The sequence below is a fragment of the Apodemus sylvaticus genome, chromosome 9, assembly GCF_947179515.1.
Source record: "Apodemus sylvaticus chromosome 9, mApoSyl1.1, whole genome shotgun sequence".
NCBI classification, from domain to species: domain Eukaryota; kingdom Metazoa; phylum Chordata; class Mammalia; order Rodentia; family Muridae; genus Apodemus; species Apodemus sylvaticus.
This window is the reverse complement of record NC_067480.1, coordinates 59,408,049-59,430,501: the sequence shown is the minus strand read 5'-3', so window position 1 is coordinate 59,430,501 and position 22,453 is coordinate 59,408,049. Positions and strand designations below refer to the sequence as shown.

At 40.3% G+C, this 22,453-nt stretch overlaps 1 protein-coding gene across 1 annotated transcript in view; it reads right to left on the bottom strand.

The window, feature by feature from the left end:
• Positions 1 to 22,453, bottom strand: part of Hecw2 (HECT, C2 and WW domain containing E3 ubiquitin protein ligase 2) — a 243,026-nt gene that overhangs the window by 41,136 nt on the left and 179,437 nt on the right. The window contains exons 18-20 of the mRNA XM_052192901.1: positions 19,279 to 19,388; positions 4,019 to 4,139; positions 2,434 to 2,547 (exon numbers count right to left, since the gene is read on the bottom strand). Of these exons, the coding sequence (XP_052048861.1) occupies positions 2,434 to 2,547; positions 4,019 to 4,139; positions 19,279 to 19,388 (345 nt within the window). The remainder of the gene's footprint in view (positions 1 to 2,433; positions 2,548 to 4,018; positions 4,140 to 19,278; positions 19,389 to 22,453) is intronic.

The following is a 22,453-nucleotide window of genomic DNA, read 5'->3' as shown; positions in this document are numbered from 1 at the left end:
TACCTTGAGTTATTTGGAGAGATTTTCCTTTCTCCCATTTATTTCATCATTTGATCATGTATTCAGTCAAAGTTTCTGTTCAATATTTCTTTACTTATTTTGTAGTTGAAATTATTCCGACTTTGGTCACTGGTTTCTGGGCTCTATCATGTCTTTGCCCTCTCTGTTGCTGTCTCTGTTGCTAAACCTACAGAGAGGGCACTGACATGATAGAGTTGGGAAACCCAGCATCAACAACTTGTATGTAGAGGGAGTAGACAAAAGGATTGTTTCTGACAACTGAGACCATTCCCAAAACATCCTCTCTCCCTTTTCTCCTTTGGTGTCACAGGAAGTAGACAAGTAAGTGACGGGGGTAGGAAACACTTGATCACCAATGGTCATCAAACAGAAAGGAATGTAGTTCTGCTTGGAAGTGATATCATCAGTTCAGAATAGGGCAGCCCACTTCAGGATGATTGCACCTGACAAACATCTGTGCTGCTCCAATGTATCCACTGCTAGGGCTTCTAAAGTGGATCAACAACATCTCAATGAACTGAGAAAACTGGCCCAAGCTAAAAGTACTGAGGTAGATATGTAGACCCGGTGCCTAGCTCTTGAGAGGCTCAGGTTATTTTAGCTTGAGAGTTCAAGGCCAGCCTAAACAACACAGCAAGAACATGTGTTTAAAAAAAAAAAAAAAGGCCCGCCTGTGGTTTTATAATAAAGGAAGGCAGCTGGAGTTCTGGGAGAGAAAAATACTCGCAACCAAAGCAGACTGGTCCTATAAGGAAATGCTTGACATCCCTTGCATACCTGTGAAGAGGCTAACAGCGCTTGCCTCCTTTTTCAACTGTGCACCTGCATCTTTAAGCAAATGAACACAAGTTTACATATGTCCATTAGTGACAAAATGCAGTAGTCTCAGGGAAGCTCAAGCCTAAGTCTCATGTGTTCACTCACCACCTGGAATGCTAAAAGCATTCCAAGGTAAAAAACAGGATCCAGCCAGAGGTGGGGTTTTGTTGTTGTTGTTTGTTTGTTGTTGTTGCTGTTTTGTTTTTTGGATTTGGTTTTTTCAAGACAGGGTTTCTCTGTATAGCCCTGGCTGTCCTAGAACTCACTCTGTAGACCAGGCTGGCCTCAACCTCAGAGATCTGCCTACCTCTGTTTCCCAGAGTGCGCCACCACTGCCCGGCTGCCAGAGGTATTTCTTAAATCCTAGTACTGTCCAAGAATACCAGAAGGAAGACTTAAGGCCTGGGCTTGGGTCTTGATTTTGGTATTCCCTAGTTCCAAGGACAGGGAATCATGTTGGGTTTTAAATCTCCACTCCATCTACCACATGCTGAAGGGTCACATTGGTTGGATATCACTACTTTTGTTACTGACTCTTCTTCATTACTGGATATGACTGGGAGGGTGTTCATAAAGTAATCCAAACTACTGAGCTTGGTAGCACAGTGTTGAAACCCTGTTTTTAAGGAGGTGGAGAGAGGAGAAGTGTAGTTTTCAAGGTCTCACTGGCCTATAGACTAAGTCCAAGGCCATCTTGAGCATTCTGTTAAGATCCTCTCTCAAAATAAAAACTAGAAAGAGGCTAGGGTGCTGGTCTAGCATATATGTAAGGTTCAAAGTTCCTCAGTACAGTTGAATAAATAAATATCCAGGCCAACAGTGTCAAACAGAACATAACCAGAGCTTAGAGGACTGTATGGTTCTTTAAATTGAATCTAGTAGCTACAAGCCACAGAGCAGAGAGTCCTGAGATAGGAAGAAGTAAGGGCCCATGGGGGATGCACCCAAGGGAATCCATTAACAAATGTTATGTCTTCTGGGGTGCAGCAGCCTCAGTGTGGGAGCCCCAGCCCTTCATTTCCCAACCCTTATCTAGATGAGCACACTCATGGAAGAGTCATGCCGCCCCACCGCATGGTTTGTTTACAGTAGGAGTTTATGTTGGGAGGTGCACGACCTGCCCAGGGGAAGAGAACTGGAGGTGGGAAATAGTAGCAAAGGCATTGGCGTGGTTGTTGTGGGCACTTAGGGAAGAACAGCAGGGTCTGTGATTCTGAACCAGGGCTTACTTAACAAGTGGCACACATTCTGCTCAGTAAGCCAGGGTTGAAAACAAGATGCAAACTGCAGTTCCTGTTTCCTTTCTCGCAAATTTCCATTTCCCCCTTTCAAAGACAGATTCAGAAAAAAGCAACAGAACTAGCCTTCTAATAGAGAAAAAGCTAATTATAGGTAAGAGTTATTTAATTTAAAAAGTTCTATATCAAATGATTTTAAAACCAGAGGGGGTTGGGGAGGCAAAAGCTTTAAGCATCTGAGAGCAATACTTCCTGTCAGAAGGATTTCCTGTTTTGGGAACCACAGAGCTGAGGAGAAACATCCGCTCTGTAGCCACAGCCTGCATTGCACAGACCACTTCTCTGTTCTACTTACCCTTCCTCTCCGACAAAGGTGACGTACAGTTTATTCCTCTGCAGGTCCTTTCTGGAGTAGCCCATAATCTGATTGAAAGCATCTTCCAGCAAGTGGTCTCTTCGGATAATTAACCTGTTCATAAAGAGGCACGCAATTTGAAACGTGCATTAAAAGATTACTTCCTTTCCTTGTCTTTCATGCCATCTAGTTTCTATTTTCCACAGTTAACTAGGTGAGGAATGAAGTTGCTTAATATCGTTGCTGTCTGCACTTAAATATATATTTGTCTTAAACTCTTTAATAGCAACAGCAGAAGTTACATAAGAAAATCATGGGTAAACTATGGCCTGTAAAACAAACAAACAAACAGAACCCATGAGTCCTTTCTGAGTGGCCAAGACATTTATCCCAGAAGGAAAATAGTCATAACACTATTATCTCTCTCTCTCACACACACACACACACACACACACACACACACACACACACACACAGGAGGTGGAGGTGGGAGGTGCGTGGGAGGTAGACAGATAGACAGACAGAGACAGTGAGAGACATAGATAAAAAAGAGGTGAGGGTTTCTTACTAAAGAGAGAACAATACTATGAGGTAATCCTTTAAGACTAGAATGTACCTAAGCATGGAATTCAATTACTGAACGTCCAGTGAGAACCAGGAGGGTGTGTGTGTGTGTGTGTGTGCGCGCGCGCGCGCGCGCGCATGTGCGCGCAAAATGTTTACAACTGTACTTAAGTTTTACATTAAGTGAATCATGAAATTTCCCTAAGGGGTCGATGAAATGATTGATGTATATGGCAGGCTACTGTGATGACAGCTAACACCATCCTCTATAGATATCAATCTGTCCTCATCTCAATAGTAATGACAAATAAATGTCTGGGAGCTTGAATTTATAGAAGAAGATCATGGTAATTCAAGTATGAGAAAAAGCACAGTTCAGAGAGATGGAATTTGGGCTGGGCTGATGTGGTTGGAGGTCCAGTGAAAGTTGAGTAGACTGAGCAGACTTCTCTGTGTCTGGGGCAGTGAGCGTAGGGGCTGGTCCTCCCTTGAGCACTCAGTGTGGTTCTCTGCTAGTGAGCTCAAGCTGGAACATGGGCTAGGACTGAGGCAGGAAGGAGTGAAAGAGGAGCACATGTGGATGAAAGGAACCCTTGACAAGCTAGAGAGGTGGCTAAAGAGAGGCAGACACACCATTCATGACAGGTTTTATTGTACAAGTGAGGTTTGTTTCCCAGGACAAAATAGAGCTGACCATCATTCTGCACTCATGTTGGCCTAGGAGCTAGTAACACGAGGAATAAAATACAGTGATAGCTATCAGATGGCCAACAAAGAGGTACTCCTCAGGAGAAAAAAATAATCAGGAGTTTTATACAGTCCTTCCTTGATTGGAAACCATAAGCTGAGTAGAGCTTTATTCCTGAGCAACATTTTGCATTGTTACAGTGTCATTTATGAATTCCAAAATAATACTGCCCATTATAATAAGACTCATGTGACAACCAATTTTCCAAACTCCCAACTGCTTCCTAGCCATTCACCATCTATAAATCATGTGGTTTGAGTCATTTCTACTTACTTTAATTTTCCTGGGCCTTGTCCGTATCCTTTAGTTTCTAACTTCCTGTAAAAGTTCCTTAGTTTGGCTTCAAAATCTCTCTTGTAAGGGGCTGGAGCCCGGGCATTGGCACGCTGAGTACCTGTAGCAACCACAAAAGAACAACCTGGACCTATGCCCTGTTTAATCCACAACACCTTGAAAAAGTACCACAAGTTAGCAAGAAAAGTGAGACACTGCCCTACACACACACACACACATACACACACACACACACACACACACACATGATACGAAGCCTTAACGAAGTCAAGGAAGTTCTTAAGTAAAATCTTGTTTGTAGCTTTAGACTAAGAATAAAGATCCTGTTTAAACAACCAAATATGCTCACATGGGTCTCAGATATGTCCTTCTTTTCCATCCAAACTGGAATGAGTCAAGTTGAGTTATTCATGTCTAAGGATAACTTTTTAGGATGAAATATCTTTGCTTGCTGTTGATCTCATAGAAACTGTACAGAATGTTCCATAGAAGCCCCACAAACTTGTTTTTAGGTTTGCATTATATTAGGGATGATTTTAGAGATGTAACTACTCTTACATTGTAGCATAAAATGATTAATATAAAAACAGAATTCATTCGTAACTGTGGGAGGAATATATCTTGGAGTTGTACGAAGAATAAATAATATTAATATTTATTGCATTCCTTATGTATCAAGTACTGTCCATATCTATAAACTAAAAGTATTTATGCCATTCAGTGGCCAAGTGTTATTAATAAAGTGTAAATATAACATGGCTTCTTGGTCTTTCCACAGAAAAATTCGTGTGTTCCAGGTGACTGAGTAGCATGTTGGGATGTTAACATCTATGGTGATGGATAGGACAACCAGCACAGACATGACAAAAACAATGCTTCCACAAAATTCCAATTCAATGAATGAAAACTAATTATGGTCTTGTTTATTATGCAACATGCAAATTCCATGAGATTTCTTTCTTTGTGTATATGTGTGTGCGTGCATACATGTGGATTTTGTTGTTGTTATTTGGTTTGTGTTGCTGAGACAGGATCTTGCTTGCTGGAAGGATTGGCCTTGAATTTTCCATCTTCCTGCCTGTGCCTCGGGAGTGCTTCAATTAAGGCTTGAGCCATCCTGCCTTGCAAACATTGCTTTAACAAACTGAGTTAGTCAAGATGGTTGTTTATTATTAATCTTATGTTCAACAGTAGATGCCCTAGTTGAGAAGATAGAAATAAAATATCAAATAATGAACTTTTAAACTAGATGGGATACAACGTGTAAATCAGAGAAGATAAAAGCCCTGGGTTCTACCCAGCCTCACAGGATACTTTGTTTGCCCTTAGATGAAAAAAAAAAAAAAAAAAAAAAAAAAGAAAGAAAGAAAATGAAACAAAACTTTAGCTTAATTGACAGTATTTGAAATCATTAGGAGATTTCAAGTCAAAGAAAAGCATGTTTTTCTCTTGAAAGTTATAAGAACTCTTACAACTGGCATGGCCCTCCTGAAGCAGATAGGCAGCTGCTTCCTTGGACTCTGCTCCCCCTGTCCATCCCTGACTCTGCCTGCCTGACCTCCCAGGTATTTGCTTTTGAGATTAGTGGTATAGAAGATAATAGTAACGTCACAGAAAAGTAATGTGTGTGAGCAGAGATTAAAATGGAAAAGGCCTCAGGGAGGACCTTAACTGGAGCCTAAGTGGTTAATTGCCAAGTGGACAGGATCTAGAATGACCGTGGAAACAAACCTCTGGGCACATCTGGGACAGAGTTTCTAGGTCTGGTTAACTGAGGTAGGACGACCCACCCTAAACATTAGTGGCACCATTCAAGGAGCTAGGGTCCAGGAGTGAATACAAAGGAGAAAGAGGGCTTAGTACCTGAAATCCATCCCTCTGCTGTTTGAGGATGCAAAATAACCAGTCACCGCCTGCTCCCACCACCATGTCTCCCCAGACAGGATGCTCTGCATCCCCGGGAACCTTAAGCCAGAATAAACCCTCCCCCCCTTAAGTTGCTTTTTGTCCAGTATTGGTCACAACAATGAGAAATTAAATAACACAAAACTTGTAAATAGTAAAGAATTTATATTTATACTGGTGCAGAGCTACAAGAACTGGCTTAAATATTAAAAATGTGTTCAACAGATGGACACCCCATAAGCTAGAGTATAGTGGGCATGCTGAAGAGACAAGGGGAAACTAAAAAGTCAGAAGGGCTAGGGTCAATGAGAAGAGGGATTTAAAGAGGGAATGTTGTGCAGAAAGTATCTTGTATCTGTATGGATGTGGCACCTATGGATAATAAATCTTTTGCTGATAGCTTAGGCAGGTAATAGGAGGTAGAACATCAGGGAGGCAGAAAGGATTCTGGGATATTGCCACGGTGATAAGATGTGATGAGGCAGACATATGGTACATGAACACGGGTAACCAGCCATATGACAGAATGCAGATTAAATGTAAGTGGGTTATTATTTCACATCATGATCTAGTCAGAGAAGAGCAGAGCTATATGGCCAAGGTATCTGTAAATATATTTTGAGTCTGAGTTTCGTTATAGGGAGCATGGGGCTGGGAGGAAGAACCAGACAAACTTCTACAGAATGTGGGGAGGGAGCAGGGCACCTTTATAGAAGGTTGAGAAAAGAAAAGGGGATAATGCAAAGTGGAACTTTATTGGAGGAATTTTCATTGAGGATGTAGGGCAGATTAAGGGTGGGAAAGAGGAAGAGAGACTGAAGGGTGGAGAAGCAGTTCAGAGTTTATACAGCAATCAAGGCCTGAGGGGATAAGAACTAGTCAGGAGGGTGGTGACTCAGAGGAACACCAACCACGAGAAATACAAATTAGTACCAGTAGAAAAAAGCAAGGGGCAGGAATGGGAAGCTCTGAAGATAACAGAGTTTCTTAATAATAACTATAGCTATTGTTTGATAAGTACCTGGTGTATATTAGGGGTAATGCACTTTCCATGGGGGAATCTTGAGAAATCCTCATGAAAGGGTTAACTCAGAAACTTTGAAAAAGTCATAGAACACTGGCCCCTCCCAGAAGGGCAAGTGTTCCCCCTCCCAAAAGGGAGAGGCTAAATTACATTCCTTGGACCACAGCATGGTCCCTGAAGCTAGGAAAGGCCCCGAGTCCATTGGCCACCTACCTCATCCCCTATTAATCCCCAATTAATTTAAAGGTAACACTGTTCTGCCAATCACATTGTGCCTAATGGTGGCTGCTCAAGAACTGTATCAAAGGCCCACACAGCCTGGAGTGTGTGTCATTCTATCTCCATGTGCAGGGCAGCCCCAGCATGCTGGATAATAATAAAAATCCTCCTGATTTTTGCATCGATTCCTGTCTCTGCGTGGTCCACTCAGGGGGTCTCTCCGGTAAGTTAAGACTTGCTCGAGTTTTACACTCACATGGAGTGGTTATTAAGGTTTCCATAATTGCTATGCTACTGAGAAAAATAAGGAAGCAGTTTCCTGTCTGAGTCCTATTGACCAGGTCTCCTGGATGCTCAAAGCAGTATGGGGAATGATGTTGGTGGCCAGAAACACAGGAAGCTGTGTAAATATTGAGTTGGATATGACAGTCAGTGGGCACTCCATAGACACTGAACAAGATAGCCCCAGACTCTGCATAAGAGATCAGTCAATTCCTGCGGATGAATTGAGCTGGGGTGCATGGCACTCTGCAGTATCTGTGTCATAAGGAGCCCTCTGTGTATCATCTGTGTACATACTCAACACATAGGAAGACATATTGGAGCTTTAGCCATAAGACTAGCTCCTAATCAGTAATCTGTCTGGAGGCTTTTCTGTGGAGTTATAAACCTTTTGTTCAAAGAGCTAAGAGTTAAAGGAAACAAATAAATTCAACCTTAAAAAAAAAAAATTCTGCCGGGCAGTGGTGGCGCACACCTTTAATCCTGGCACTTGGGAGGCAGAGGCAGGCAGATTTCTGAGTTCAAGGCCAGCCTGGTCTACAGAGTGAGTTCTAGGACAGCCAGGGAGGGTTACACAGAGAAACCCAATCTTAAAAAAAAAAAAAAAAATCCAGGACACAGAAGAGAATCTCAAGCAGTGGTTCTCAATACTGAATGCATATTAGAATCTCACAGGAACTTAAAAAAAAAATTCCAAAGTTCAGTCCACACCCAAAACCATTACATCAGAATCTGTGGAGGTAAGATCCAGACCTAAGTGTTTTCTACAGCTTTCCAGATGATTCCAAAATTCAGCCACACTGAGGAATTAAGAGGAAGCTCAACTCCAACCAGTGAGACTTGTGGGCAGCTAACACAGGGCAATGGCTGTCAGTGTGCTCGAAGAAGTCATTTGCACCACAAAGAGCCTTAGTGCGAGGCTGCTGCTGGATGGCCTCAGGCCAAGACAGTTGACACAGGAAACCCAAGAAAGCTGAGAGATCTAGGCAAGTAGCCCAAACAGGCCAGGAAGTAGCCATAATGAGTCAACATCAACAACAGACATCAGTGGAAAACAGCAAATGAAGGCCAAAGACTGGATGACAATTCCTTACAGACTCAAAAGAAACATCACCCTTTCAGTTGATTACATTAAGAAGTAGCGTATACACCATGGCTGCATAGTTTGAGATGCCCAAAAAGGCTGTGGGAAATCCTGCAATGCATTCATTCACTCTTGATACAAGTAAATTAAAAGTTAGCCCTATCTCCATTTATATTCTAGGTAAGGGACTTAACAATGGAGAGTCTGATAACAGAAATGGTTCAAGGCAAACATTCTTTTGCTAAAAGTTCTATTGTAAAAACTAATCTCATACACTTTACTTTAAAATACGGTACATTATATTTTTAAACTCTCATGTAGGCCAGACTGGTTTCCAACTTATTCTGTAGCCAGGCATAGCCTGAACTCCTTCTTGTACCTTTCAAGTGCAGAGATTCTAGGCAGGGGTCATCACATACAGCTCAGAATCTGTATTTAAGAAACTTACTAAGAGAGATGGGAACAGCGTGTACTTTGAAGGAAAGTTTTTGGAGGAGTATGAAGTAGAGTCTGAAAGTTTAGTAGTAGGGATGGGTTCCCTTGCGAGCCAGGAGATGAGCTAGGCAATTCAGGAAAGAGCCGTCTAAGGAACAGCAGACAGTAGGGACCAACTGGACTGCAAAGTAGGAAATGTGGCACAGATAAGGACAGGATCCTGAGCAGGCTTACAATGGACTCTAATTCGTAGGACTTCATTTTTCAGTATAGGATGCCACTGATGGTTTCTCAATGGAATTAATATTGAAAAGTATATAATTCCAATGGTTAATCTGGCTTTAATATGAACTCATGGAGCTAAGTATTAAATGTCGGAAACAGACTATAGCTTCATGGGAGTCATTTCAGTGGTAGCTATAAAGTGGTGTTCCCTATTTTAAAGTATGAACAGAATTCTGACCATCTATAGTTTTGAACAATATTAGCCTTACTAATTCTTTTTTTATTGAAAAGGGAAGTAAAAACACTTTATGATAAAATTAAAAATTTACATGGAAAATATTACAGATAAAATAGAAGAGATTCGTAGAAAAACACACTAAAATGGACAATTTTCATGAAAAAATTAAAAAGTAAAGTGGTAGACATGTTAAACATTGCTAAATTGATTGAAATATGAAATAGAAACATTTTATGATAGTATTGAAGATTTACATGGAAAATATTTCTGATAAAATTGTAGAAAAATGTAGACATGCAAGAATTGAAGATTATCATGGAAAATTTTATATAGATATAATAGTGGTAGGCATAAAAGTATTCCTAAATTGATTGAAAGTGGAATTATAAACATTCTCTGATAAACTTGAAGATTTACATGGAAAACATTGTTGATAAAATTGAAGAAATATATAGAAAAACATGTTAAAATTAAAGATTATCATGGAAATCATATAGATAAAATGATAGGCATAAGGATAATTCTAAGTTGATTGAAGGTAGAATTATAAACATTATTAGATAATAAGATTTACATGGAAAATATTTCTGGTAAAATTGAAGAAATATATAGACAAACATATTAAAATTGACTATTTCATGGAAAATTTTAAATATAAAATGGTAGATATAAAAACTCTTTCTAAATTAATTGAAGGTGGAATTAGAAACATTTGTGATAAAATCAAAAATTTACATTTCTGTAAATCTGGAGTACTATTCAGTACTCCATTAAATTCATGAAATTCTTAGGCAAATGGATGGAACTAGAAAGTGTCATCCTGAGCGAGGTAACCCAATCACAAAAGAACACACATGGTATGCACTCAGTGATAAGCAGATGTTAGCCCAAAAGCTCAAAATAAACAAGCACAGGAAGCTCAAGAAGGAAAACTTAATTGAGGGTGCTTTGGTTCCTCTGAGAAAGGGAACAAAATACTCACAGGAGCAATAAGGGAGACAACGTGTGGAGCAGAGACTGAAGTAAAGGCCACCTAGAGACTGCCCTACCTGGGGATTCACCCTATAAACAGTCCCCGACACTACTACGGTCGACACGAAGTGTATACCAAAAGGAGCATGCTGTGGTTGTCTCCGGAAGGGCCCTGCCAGAGCTTTACAAATTCAGAGGCAGATGTTAGCAACCAACCATTGGACTGGGCATGGGGTCCGCAATGGAGGACCTGGAGGGTGGAAGAGATGAAGGAGTTCACAGCCCCATGGAAAGAACAACGATTTCAGACACCCAGACACTCCAGGACTCCCAGGGACTAAACCATCAACCAAGGGGTACACATGGTTCCAGCCAAAAAAATGTGGCAGAGGAATGCCTTGTTGGGCATCAGTGGGAGGAGTGGTCCTTGGTCAGGTAAAGGCTCAATAGATGCCCCCAGCAAAGGGAAATCAAGGGGAGGAGGTGGGAATGGGTCAGGTGGAGGGGCATATACGTGGAGGCAGGGGGTGGGAGGAGGGACCGGGGGTCTTTGGGGAGGGAGGAAATTGGGAAAGGTTTTACCATTGGCAATATAAATGATGATATTCAATAAAAATCTGAAAAAAAGGGGGAATTACACACTTTTTCTGATAAAATTGAAGATTTACATGAGAAATATTTCTGTTAGTCTATGTCTTTTTATTGGGGAATTGAGTCCATTGTTGTTAAAAGATATTAAGGAATAGTGATTGTTGCTTCCTGTTATTTTTGATGTTATTTTTATGTTTGTGTGGGTATCTTCTTTTGGGCTTGTTGGAAGAAGATTACGTTCTTGCTTTTTCTAGGGTGTAGTTTCCCTCCTTGTATTGGCATTTTCCATCTATTATCCTTTGTAGGGCTGGATTTGTGGACAGATATCGTTTAAATTTGGTTTTATCATGGAATATCTTGGTTTCTCCATCTATGATGATTGAGAGTTTTTGCTGTGTATAGTAGCCTGGGCTGGCATTTGTGTTCTCTTAGGGTCTGTATGAGATCTGCCCAGGATCTTCTAGCTTTCATTGTCTTTGGTGAGAAGTTTGGTGTGATTTTGATAGGTCTGCCTTTATAAGTTACTTGCCCTTTCCCCCTTACTGCTTTTAATATTCTCTCTTTGTTTAGTGCATTGGTGTTTTTCTTATTATGTGCCGCGAGGACTTTCTGTCCTGGTCCAGTTTGTTTGGAGTTCTGAAGGCTTCTTGTATGTTCATGGGCATCTCTTTCTCTAGGTTAGGGAAGTTTTCTTCTACAATTTTGATGAAGATATTTACTGGCCCTTTAAGTTGGAAATCTTCGCTCTCTTTTATACCTATAATCCTTATGTTTGATCTTCTCATTGTGTCCTGGAGTTCCTGGATGCTTTGGATTACTAGCTTTATGCATTTTGCATTTTCTTTGACTGTTGAGTCAATGTTTTCTATGGTATCTTCAGCACCTGAGGTTCTTTCTTCTATCTCTTGAATTCTGTTGTTGATGCTTGCATCTATGACTCCTGAATTCTTTCCAAGGTTTTCTATCTCCAGAGATGTTTCAATTTGTGATTTCTTTATTGTTTCTCCTTCCACTTTTAGACCCTGGATGGTTTTGTTCAGTTCCTTCACTTGATTGTTTGTGTTTTCCTGTAATTCTTTAAGGAATTTTTGTGTTTCTTCTTTAAGGGCTTCTGCCTGTTGACCCATGATCTCCTGTACTTCTTCAAGAGATTTTTGTGTTTCCTCTTTAAGGGCTTTTACCTGTTGACCGATGGTCTCCTTTATTTCTTTAAGGGAGTTATTTAAGTCTTTCTTGAAGCCCTCTATCAGCATCATGAGATATGATTTTAAATCCAACTCTTGTTTTTCCAGTGTGTTGGGGTATCCGAGACTGGAACTCACTCTGTAGACCAGGCTGGCCTCGACCTCAGAAATCTGCCTGCCTCTGCCTCCCATGTGCTGGGATTAAAGGCGTGCACCACCAGGCCCAGCAGTTGGTAGGGTTCTTGTGCTTGCCTTTCACCATCTGTTTATCTCTGGTGCTAGTTGGTATTGTTGTCTCTGGCTGGAGCTTGTTCCTCCTGTGGACCTGTCAGCCTGTGTCCTTACTCCTCTGAGCTCAGAAGTGAAAGCACTGCCACGAGATCACTCTCTCCTGGCAGGCTATGCACAGAATAGCCTTACTAATTCTGAGAGGTTAATTTTGTTGTGGGAAAGGATAGTGTTATTAGAGTAAATTTTTAAAACAGGATAGACATCTCACTGACATATTGTGTAAAATAACTAACAAAAATGTATATGGTCAAAATAAAAGTATTTGAGGGACTAAAGCAAAGAGTGGGGTAGGGTAGAGAGACCATCTTGCTCCATAGCACAGGTTTTCCTGCCTCTCCCTTCCTGGGTCTGGGATCATAGGTGTGAGCCACAACGCCCAATACCAGCTGTCATATACTAAGTCAGGCCCAACTGAAGAGCTTCCAGGGAAGGAATGAGGTTATATTGGTTCTGGAAACCAAAAGATGTTCTTGGAAGATTGAGCTGATAGAAATGCATGGGGAACGACAACCACAGTTGAAGGTCCTCTCTCTCAGAGAATACTCTCACAGTCTTTAGAGGTTTCCCAAAGGGAATCACATGGAAAAAAAAAGTCAGTTGTGTCTAGGAAGTGACCAAATAGAGATTGGACTTCCTAGATGGCTGGTACTATATTAACTATTTGCAGAAACTTTTTTATTTTTTTCTTTTTTCTTTCTTTTTTGTTTCTTTCTTTCTTTTTCTTTTGGTAACAGCTATTAGGGCTGCTAGTCTTTATCACTGCTAGGTAGGTTTTAAAAACTGTCCTACTATGTATACATTTTCTATGCACTATCCCAACACTGCATAATAACCAACTATTGAATTTTATCTGACAAAATAATATCAGATAACATTTGAAAAATGTTGTCATCAAAATCTAGAGAAGTTTTATGATTTCCTGTTTCTGGCTTTATGCTCTGCTATAAATGGAGTTGAATTTTGACTACACAGCTCCAGGCCTCTGTCCTAGTTCAGATTAAAGGTCCACCTCTTCCCTGGTTCCCTTTCCATTCACACACACACACACACACACACACACACACACACACACACCATTTCCTCTTCAATTTCCCTTTAGTAATAAAGAACAAGTCAATAAGCATTACAATAATTTCTAGACAGTTTCATCTTCTAGAACATAGTACAACAGTATGTTAAGCAGAGAGCATCATGGCGATAACTTGGACAAAGCACAGATGTGCAAGTCCTCATATCTATACCCTATTTTCTAAGAGCAGCAGAAGTTCTAGATCTGTGAATGCTCGCATATATACTACTTACTTAAATGTGTATATTTGTTCATTTGTTTTTGTCCTGGGGAATAAACGTGGGGCCTTATGTATGTGTCAGACAAGTAATCCACCATTGAGCTATATATTCAGCCTATTTTTATTTTTTATTTCAGACATCTCACAAAGTTACACAGCCTAGCCTTGAACTAACTCTGAAGCTCGAGTAGACCTCTAACTTGCCACCTTCCCGCCTTTGCCTCTACAGTAGCTGGGATTACAGGTCTCAGCCATCAGGTTTGGCTTACATCATTTACTGAAAACAACTTGGTTTTTCAGACTGGGCCAAGAATTAACTTATTAAAAAGGAAACACTGAAGGGTATGCCAATAACAGACACTCTATCCTGGCAGCACTAGTGGTGAGGACTAAAATATTAACAACAACAACAAAAAATCTACACTAGCTGGACTCAGGGATTATTAACAACAAAAATAAAAAGAAGACTTGAATCTGGGAGGAAGGGATATGAGAGTTCTAGAGGGACTCAGAGGAAGACACTGGTGGATATATATGATATGTATGTATACATGTATATATGTATATGTGTGTATATATGTATATATATATGTAAAATATGAATTTCCAAAGAATAAAAAATGATTTAAAAAATAGCTATATCATAAATGTGCTGAGCCAAGAGGGAAAGAGAGTAAGGAGGGCTGAGGAATAACAAAGCGAACAGATGTTCCTAAGAAGTGAAGACCCGAGTCATCTTGGTAGGAGAAGAAGATCCTTTGGGGGAAGTAAACCTTTATCATGGTCCATTGCATTGAGACAACTGTTGAGATTTTGTCTGTTGCTAAGTATCGTAAGGTCTAGTTGCCTCAAGATGAGGGAATTCTCACATATACCAGCTTTTGTCGTGTAAACCTTGCTCCTTAATTTAAAACTATTGGTTGAATAAAAATGACTATAGCCAATTATTGGAGAGAGTAGAGTAAGGGGGGGGGGTCTTGGGTAGAGAGGGAGAGAAGAAGGACACAGGACAGAGCCACCCTGGGAGGAGATGGACCAGGGGCACATAGCCAGGAGAAACAGCAAGTGTTTGGGGGTACTGCTGCTGAAGTAGTCAGTCCAGCAATTAGGAAAATAGATTAGGGGGTATCCCCCCCCCAAAAAAAAAACAAATAGTCATAGTCTGAGTCTCATTCATTTGTAAGATAGGTGGGGATAAGTTGAAATTGGTCCAGTTTCAGACAACCCTGGTGAAGACCCAGGAGGCTCCTCAGTGTTGTGAGTCCATGATCTCACGCTGCTTACAGCTCCAACTTCTCCAATTCTAATGAAGTGACCACAGTTCTAAACCACACTCAGACACAATGACAACACCCCACCCCACCCCCAACCATATAGCACCTCTTTGAAAACAAGAAAAATAATATGCTTGAAATTGTCAATAAAAGTAGTGTTAAACAATTCCCACGCCAGTGACATCATAGTTTTAGTCACCTAGAAAATGCACTCAGAAACTCTGTCTCTAATAGATGAGATAAATTGGGGGACATGGCATTTAAATTCCTAGAGATGTTTCCTTAGACAAACTGCTTAGTTTTTTATTTGCCACAGTGAACCATATGGTATTTGCAGAGGTCATTTCCTTCAGACAAAGCTGAGATTAGACTGGCATTATAATGGCCCTAGAAAAATAAACCTTCACATTCCAAAATTTTGACAAGTTTTAGGTGAACACTCTCACAGCTGCAGAAAGCAGTGAATCAAAGTTTCCAAAGCCGGTTTTCTCTTGAAAAACATGTAAATGTGCTTGGAATGAGGGACAGTATGGAAAGATTATCAGGTTCCTAGGCACTCAGAATGAAGATCATTAAATTTTATTATTGTCATAATTTTCACACTATCATTCTCAATGAAATTCTAGTCCCAAGGAAAAAAACCAGACCTCTCAAAAAAATTATTTCTGAGATGTTGAATTTACACAGCCAGCAAAGACACGGGTAGGCACAGAAACCATTTTCAGAAATAGATTCTTCCACAAGGGAAATGAGGCCAGCAAGGCCTGCCTTGTCTCATGTGGAGCCACTCACAGTTGCTCCCATTCCTATCAGGCATATGCCCAGTCTCAACATCAAACAGAGCCCGCCAAAGGGATGGAGCAGGCCAAGAATATGGAGATGATTTTCCTGCAAATTAAAACCACCACAAACACTGCTAGCAATTTAGATATGGCCGTTGGAAAATATTGAACTCTGAGTTTCCAGAATGCACTGCATCACTGCCATGAATTACTCCTGTGTACCGGTGATGCTCAATGAAGATGTGAACTTTGCTGCCACTTAGAATGCACAGAAGTAAAGACTGCCCAGACAGCCTTCAAGAGAAAACTTGTTATGTGGCGTTCTGAAGACAGTATCTGGTGGTCAATGTTTTTCTCAGGGAGGAAGAACTTTAGAAAAAGCCTAGAAAAAAGGGGGCTGTGGCTGGCATGAGCCGAATTCCATATGGATCTACTTTTTAATCATAAGACAGCAAGGCAAAGAGACAAGCACTAAAAACCTTTAGCATGCATCCTACCTAAGACAAAGGCCTCTAAATAATAATGCCTAAGCCGGCCAAGCTCAAAGTCAAAAGGAAATGGACTCATATTTGCCAGTGATGAATGGCTTGGGATGTGGATACATGCAAGACGCCTGCCCCCCCCCCCCCAAAAAAAAAAACCCATGAGAGGTGACATGATTAGTTAAGAAAGGAAACTCAAATTTCTGACAGGCGATAAACTGCCCAATGTCTCTCCATTGGTAAAGGCATTCACTGAGGCCAACTGTGAATTCTGACTTTCCCCTACACCTTTAAACTTATCTGCAGTGACAGATACCTATTTCCTTTCATATGTCCCATGTCTCTAACTGCTCCAATGCTGACCTGAGCCTTTGCCTGTGGTATGCTGCCACACAAGAGCTGGAAGGCAGCCATGGCTGCTTCTTTGTCTTAATTCCACACTGAGACTTGTGTTCATACAGGTTCACTTCCCCAGCAGACAGTCCTCCCTCCCTCCCTCCCTCCCTCCCTCCCTCCCTCCCTCCCTCCCTCCCTCCCTTCTCTCCTTCAATTTTCTGCTTCTGGCTACTGTCCAGATTTGTTTCTGTGACAACTATACTTTATAAAAGGAGCATTCTACATTTGCAGGATTCAAGCATCTTGCAGTATGCACTTAGCATACTGCACCTGGCACAATCTAGGTACCATCTACTACTTTACTGAGCCTGCTTTGGCAAAGATAATTTTTTTTTTTTTTGAGTCAGGGTTTCTCTGTGTAGCCCTGGCTGTCCTGGAACTCACTCTGTAGACCAGGCTGGCCTCGAAGTCAGAAATCCACCTGCCTCTGCCTCCCAAGTGCTGGGATCAAAGGCGTGTGCCACCACCACCCGGCTGGTAAAGATAATTTTTATCCTTATATATTTCATATTTCGTGGTCTCTTAGCACTCCACTCTTTCTGAATCTCTTGAGCATCTGGCTGTATCAACCACACATCTTTGAAAATGGACTCCCCTAGAAATATTTTTCTAATTCCCACCATCCTCTTCCTCACTCCTCCACCTTATCGAGATCCTTAGGTATTAGACTTCCCCTGGGATCATCTTGTTTCATCTTCTCAACACTTCCTCTACTCTAGGCTTTAGTTCTCACGACTTAATACCTAGTCGGCCGTCTCGGTACTCTCCAACCGTCTTTGTTATCTCCTAACTACATTGTTCCACTTGTCATTGGGTATGTCGGACTGAGAGACCCCCAATAAAAAAAAAAAAAAAACAACACCATGCAACAACTCAAGCTCACTTTACATTTCTCTATAAGTTACATCTTCTTCCCTTCTTGGCAAGTGGTTCCAGTGTCTGCTGGGCATTGTGGGCAACAAGACCTTCGAATTTGCCTTGGTTTTTCTTAGCTGGGCTCAGTCCTAACATCTCAGTATATTACATGTCCCATCCCTGATCCCTGTATCCCATCACTGCTGCCCACCAAATCCAGCTCTTTATCATGTCTAAGCCAACATCCTCTCAAATGGCTTCTTTACCTCCAGGGCCTTAGATTCTGTCATCAAACTGATCCGCATGAAATAGAATCCTTATCACTGGCATTTTTCATTTTATACAATTTCATACATTTCACCAAAAGCCAGTTTTCAAGGCATTGTTAATAGAGCCAGATGTTAAAGATAAGGTCCAAAGACAGGCCACTCGGGTTAAATTCATGACATTATTAATAACCTTTCCCAAGGCAAATTCTGCTGGAATAGGTCACATAGGAAAGACCTCAGTGAACACTACTCTGGTCTAAATTTCCAACCTGAATCTTTAGAACTGCCTTCCATTTCTATTCTTTCTCCTCAGAATCCCATTGTCTGTGCTCAGCGTATGCTACCCTTTTATCCAGAATGCCCTTCTGTCTTTGGCCCATCTGGGAAACTTTCAGTTCTGATTTTTTGCTTGCCAGTTTGGTCTTTTTGAAAATTTTTTTTCCTCTTCACCTAGTCCTGGGAACCAGTCCCAGGGCTAGTCACATTCCTTACCACCCAGCTAAACCTCAAGCCCCACCTGGTAAACTTCTATTCAGTCACCCTTCAAGGTTCCCTCACCCCTACTCTCTTAGTCTTCCTTAAACAGGTGTTCCCACGCCCATGTTCCCAGATGTCTAGCCATCAGGGCACTTACCACTGAGCTGCAGACTCACTACTGACTCACCGCCTCACAGTGAACCCTTCAACAGCAGAGCCTGTAGCATTCCTCTTACACAGCCATGCTCTAATTCAGCGCTTGCATCACAGTTGGATGCTCAATAAATCTGTGTTACATGGACAGATTAATAGAGCTTTTCCTGTTTGTGGTGTTCAATTAGACTGTAGCTTTATTATCAGAGCAATGTGTGAGAACACAAGTTATTCATTAAAGAGCATAGCAGCTTTCAGTAACACAAGTGAAGTTTGATTTTCTACTGAAATAGTGTGAATAACACATTCCCTATAAAAAGATATAGTTGATGTTCTGTCAACATCATGGCTACCTTCCGTAAAAATTCATTTGCACAGATCCACTCCATACCATTTACACACCTGGGCATTCATCACTCCTTAATTCACATCTGCCTCTTCCAAAAGAGTTCAAATAATTTTTACTCATTAGCTTCTTTCCTCTGCCCATTCATCTCCTTCACACAATCTCAGACAATTACTTAATACAATAGGAGAAAAATCCCAAGTCCATTATACCAAAATAATTTAAATTCTATATTTTTTTTTAGAGTGGAAACATTTTTATTTTCTATCAAAGCTGTAACCCCCCCAACCAACCTTTTAAATAAAAAGAGTTCACAAAATATTTTGTGCCCTAATATTTTTCAAGAAATATTAAGCAGTAGGCAGCAAATGTAAAGTAAATTATACAGCAGGGTATGTTATACTACTAACATTTATCTTTATAACCTTTCAGTCAAAATGAACTCATATGAGGTCGGCAGACTCACCTGGTGAGTTCTGGGGAGATGACACAGGGGAGCCACGAGGGGACTGACAGTAACTGGGGTGGAGTAAGGCATGAGGAGGCACATACGACATTATCTCTTCCTCAAATAAGCTAGGAAAAAACATGGAACAGAATACATACATTAGCCAACAAGGCGGAGCAAACTGCTTCCTCAGTGAGTAGGAGGTAGGATTCTGAAGCCTTTCTCATTTTCTTCCATCGTGATTTAACAGAACTTTCCTGCCATTGCTTCACACTTGGAAATATCCATGCACAGGTAAAACATAGTTTTGCCACATATGTTGTTAATTGTTTTCTGTATTTACTATGCTTGATTTTTACCCACCTCCTCAATCAAAAATATTATTGTAGTCCAATATCTATATGGATACATAAAGGTTTAGGATATTCCTTTTGCTGGCTGTATATCAGGCCATTCTATGAATATACTAGTTTATTATCCCTATCTCTTTTGAAAAATATTTACCCTTTCCCTGACTGCCTGCTTTTTATCACCAATGGTACCAAGAATGTTCTCTGCATGGTATCTCCTGTACGTGTGAGTTTCTTAGTGTGAATACAATACATACACAAAATCAGATTTGTTCAGTCAAGGCACATACCCACCCAATCCACCCTGACCTCTTCATCAAGCCCTGCAGTTCAACTAGGATTGTGGCTAGTTACAAACTGACACATAGGCGGCTGTCCCACCAAACACTCACACTGACATCAGAAAGAAATGGCGTTCATGGATTTTTGTGTTCACTGATAATGCTGGACTATATACTAAATCACCATCACACAACGGTAAAAGGATAATGGAATTTCATTTCAAGTGCAGATATAAGGTCTCTTACCTTAAAAAACAAGCAAACAAACATATATTATTTGAATTCGGTGCTTCATGTAATTTAGTTTGTTACAAATGTTATTCTAACACAAACCTATATTTCTACTTATATCTTTGAATAGGTACATAGATTTTTTTCACTATATACTTTTTAAGATGATGAAATTTTCTAAGTGTTTTATCTATTAAGAATATAAAAAATATTTCATTTGGAAATATGACAAAATTAGAGACTGGAGTAATGGCTTACTGTTAAGAGCATTTGCTGTTCTTAAAAAGGATGGGAATTCAGTCCCCAGCACCTACATGGTGACTCACAACCATCTGTAACTCCAGTACCAGGGGACTTGATTCTTTGGCCTCTGTAAGCATTGCACATATGTGATACCACATATGCAGAGAAAACACTCAGACGTGTGAAATAGATACATAATTCTTAAACATATAAAAACACTTTTAGCCTTTTAGATTGTATAAGATATTGGCAATTTGTGCACCAGAGAAGCTGTCTCACCAGAAACTTTAATGAGACAAGAGTTCCTCGGCCTTGGCTGGCATCAGACGTTTTGGGTTCTACAAATGTCATGTAAAACGGTGACTCATTGTACAAAACTGCACTTACGGTCACCAGTGTCTTCCACACATGCATTAACCAAATACTCTTCACTTCCTGTGAGATGCCATCTCATTTCCTTTGCCCAGATTCTGACTCTCTTCTTTTATAAAATACCTGTAAGTCATTCTCTGCCTGCTCATTATCTTTTGCCAATACTGCGCTTTTGGTTGTCATGCCTTTAAAGCATCTTTTGCTATACAATTTTAAAACTTTTTATACATCTAAATTTATTAATCACTTCCTATGTTAAACCTGATAAAAGTACATTTTAAATAAAATTAGTTATTGAAAGTATATAGGAAATGAATAGTCAATAACAAATTCAAGTCATTTACATTTTTTTATATTTTATAATATCAATAGAAAAATACCTTTACATGGGTTTAATATGATTTGAATAATACCCCAAAGCTACACAGTCTCACATGTTAGTTTACAGATAATCAAGTACATTTTTAGCAGGACTAATTCTCTTCTTTAAGATATAAAATGCTAAAGAGACACAGATTAACTTAGTATGTGGCAAGCACACTCTTAAGCCTTTGACTGAAATAAACTTAAAAGTGAAATACAGAATAATTGAGAATGTGAATAGAGACTCCCCCATTTCCAAAAAGAGCTAAATATTATTTATTAGGTAAGGACAGATAGTATATTGTTCCATTGTGTACTATTAATAAATACATTTGATCAATGAAATGACGGTCAAGAACTAAATGCATAACACGCCATAACTGAAGAATTACTATGCGTGAGTAAATTCTCCAGCATCTTCAAAGGCCCTGTAGTTTCAGCGAACATACTTATTCTCCCAAGCAGGTGAGGAAGTAGTCTTGCTCTTTATTTGTGAGATCTTCTTACATATAAGAAACTCATGTAGACTGTGGTTTTTAACAAAGTACAAATATTTTAGCTATAATTAACTACGATATTTAGGACTTACCATCTAAAGACTTTAACTAAGGAGAGAAGATTGAGACCTGTGGCCTCATGACCACGCCATTTTAAAAAGCTTCTCCTTTTTGGTTTCTGGGCAGTGAGGTCACAGCAATCCTCATTCCAGACACATTTTCCTAATCCTGCCTCTCCCTCACTGCAGACTCCCGACCATGGCTGCCCTGGGACGTTTACCCAACACCTGACCTTCTTTTTCTCAACATTCATCCTTTACTCCCGGTAATGGCTGATTTTAGGCAGAAAGGGAACTTTCCAGACGCCTTCCCAGTTTCCTGCTGCACTGAACTTACTTCTGTGCACAAGGCGGCAGGCTTCTCGTCCTTAGGGATTCCTCTCTAGAGACTTTTACCCCCAAAATTAAGTCGCCTCTACTGTCTTAAGTTGTTTGTTCCCCTGTTTCTCCTTCTGCTCACCTTTCAGAGACATATGACTTTTTTTTATTACTTTATTTTCTTAGAGACTTCCTATTCTTGAACTAGCAGATCAATAGTGTTTCTGAGCATCTGACAGCCTATACTACTTCTAGAACTAAGTCAGCATATCTCAGTTAAAAGGGTCGGTCACCTTCTAGATTAAGAAGTGACACACCCTCCTCAAAGGTCTTCAGATGAAGGGAAGGAGTTTGGGGAGTGACTGAACCCTTTGGAATCTTGCTTTCATAGCAACAATGGAAACAGTTTTTCAGCAAGAAATAGGACAACACTGAGAGAGAGAGAATTAGAGTCAAGGTCAAGACCAACATAGAAAACA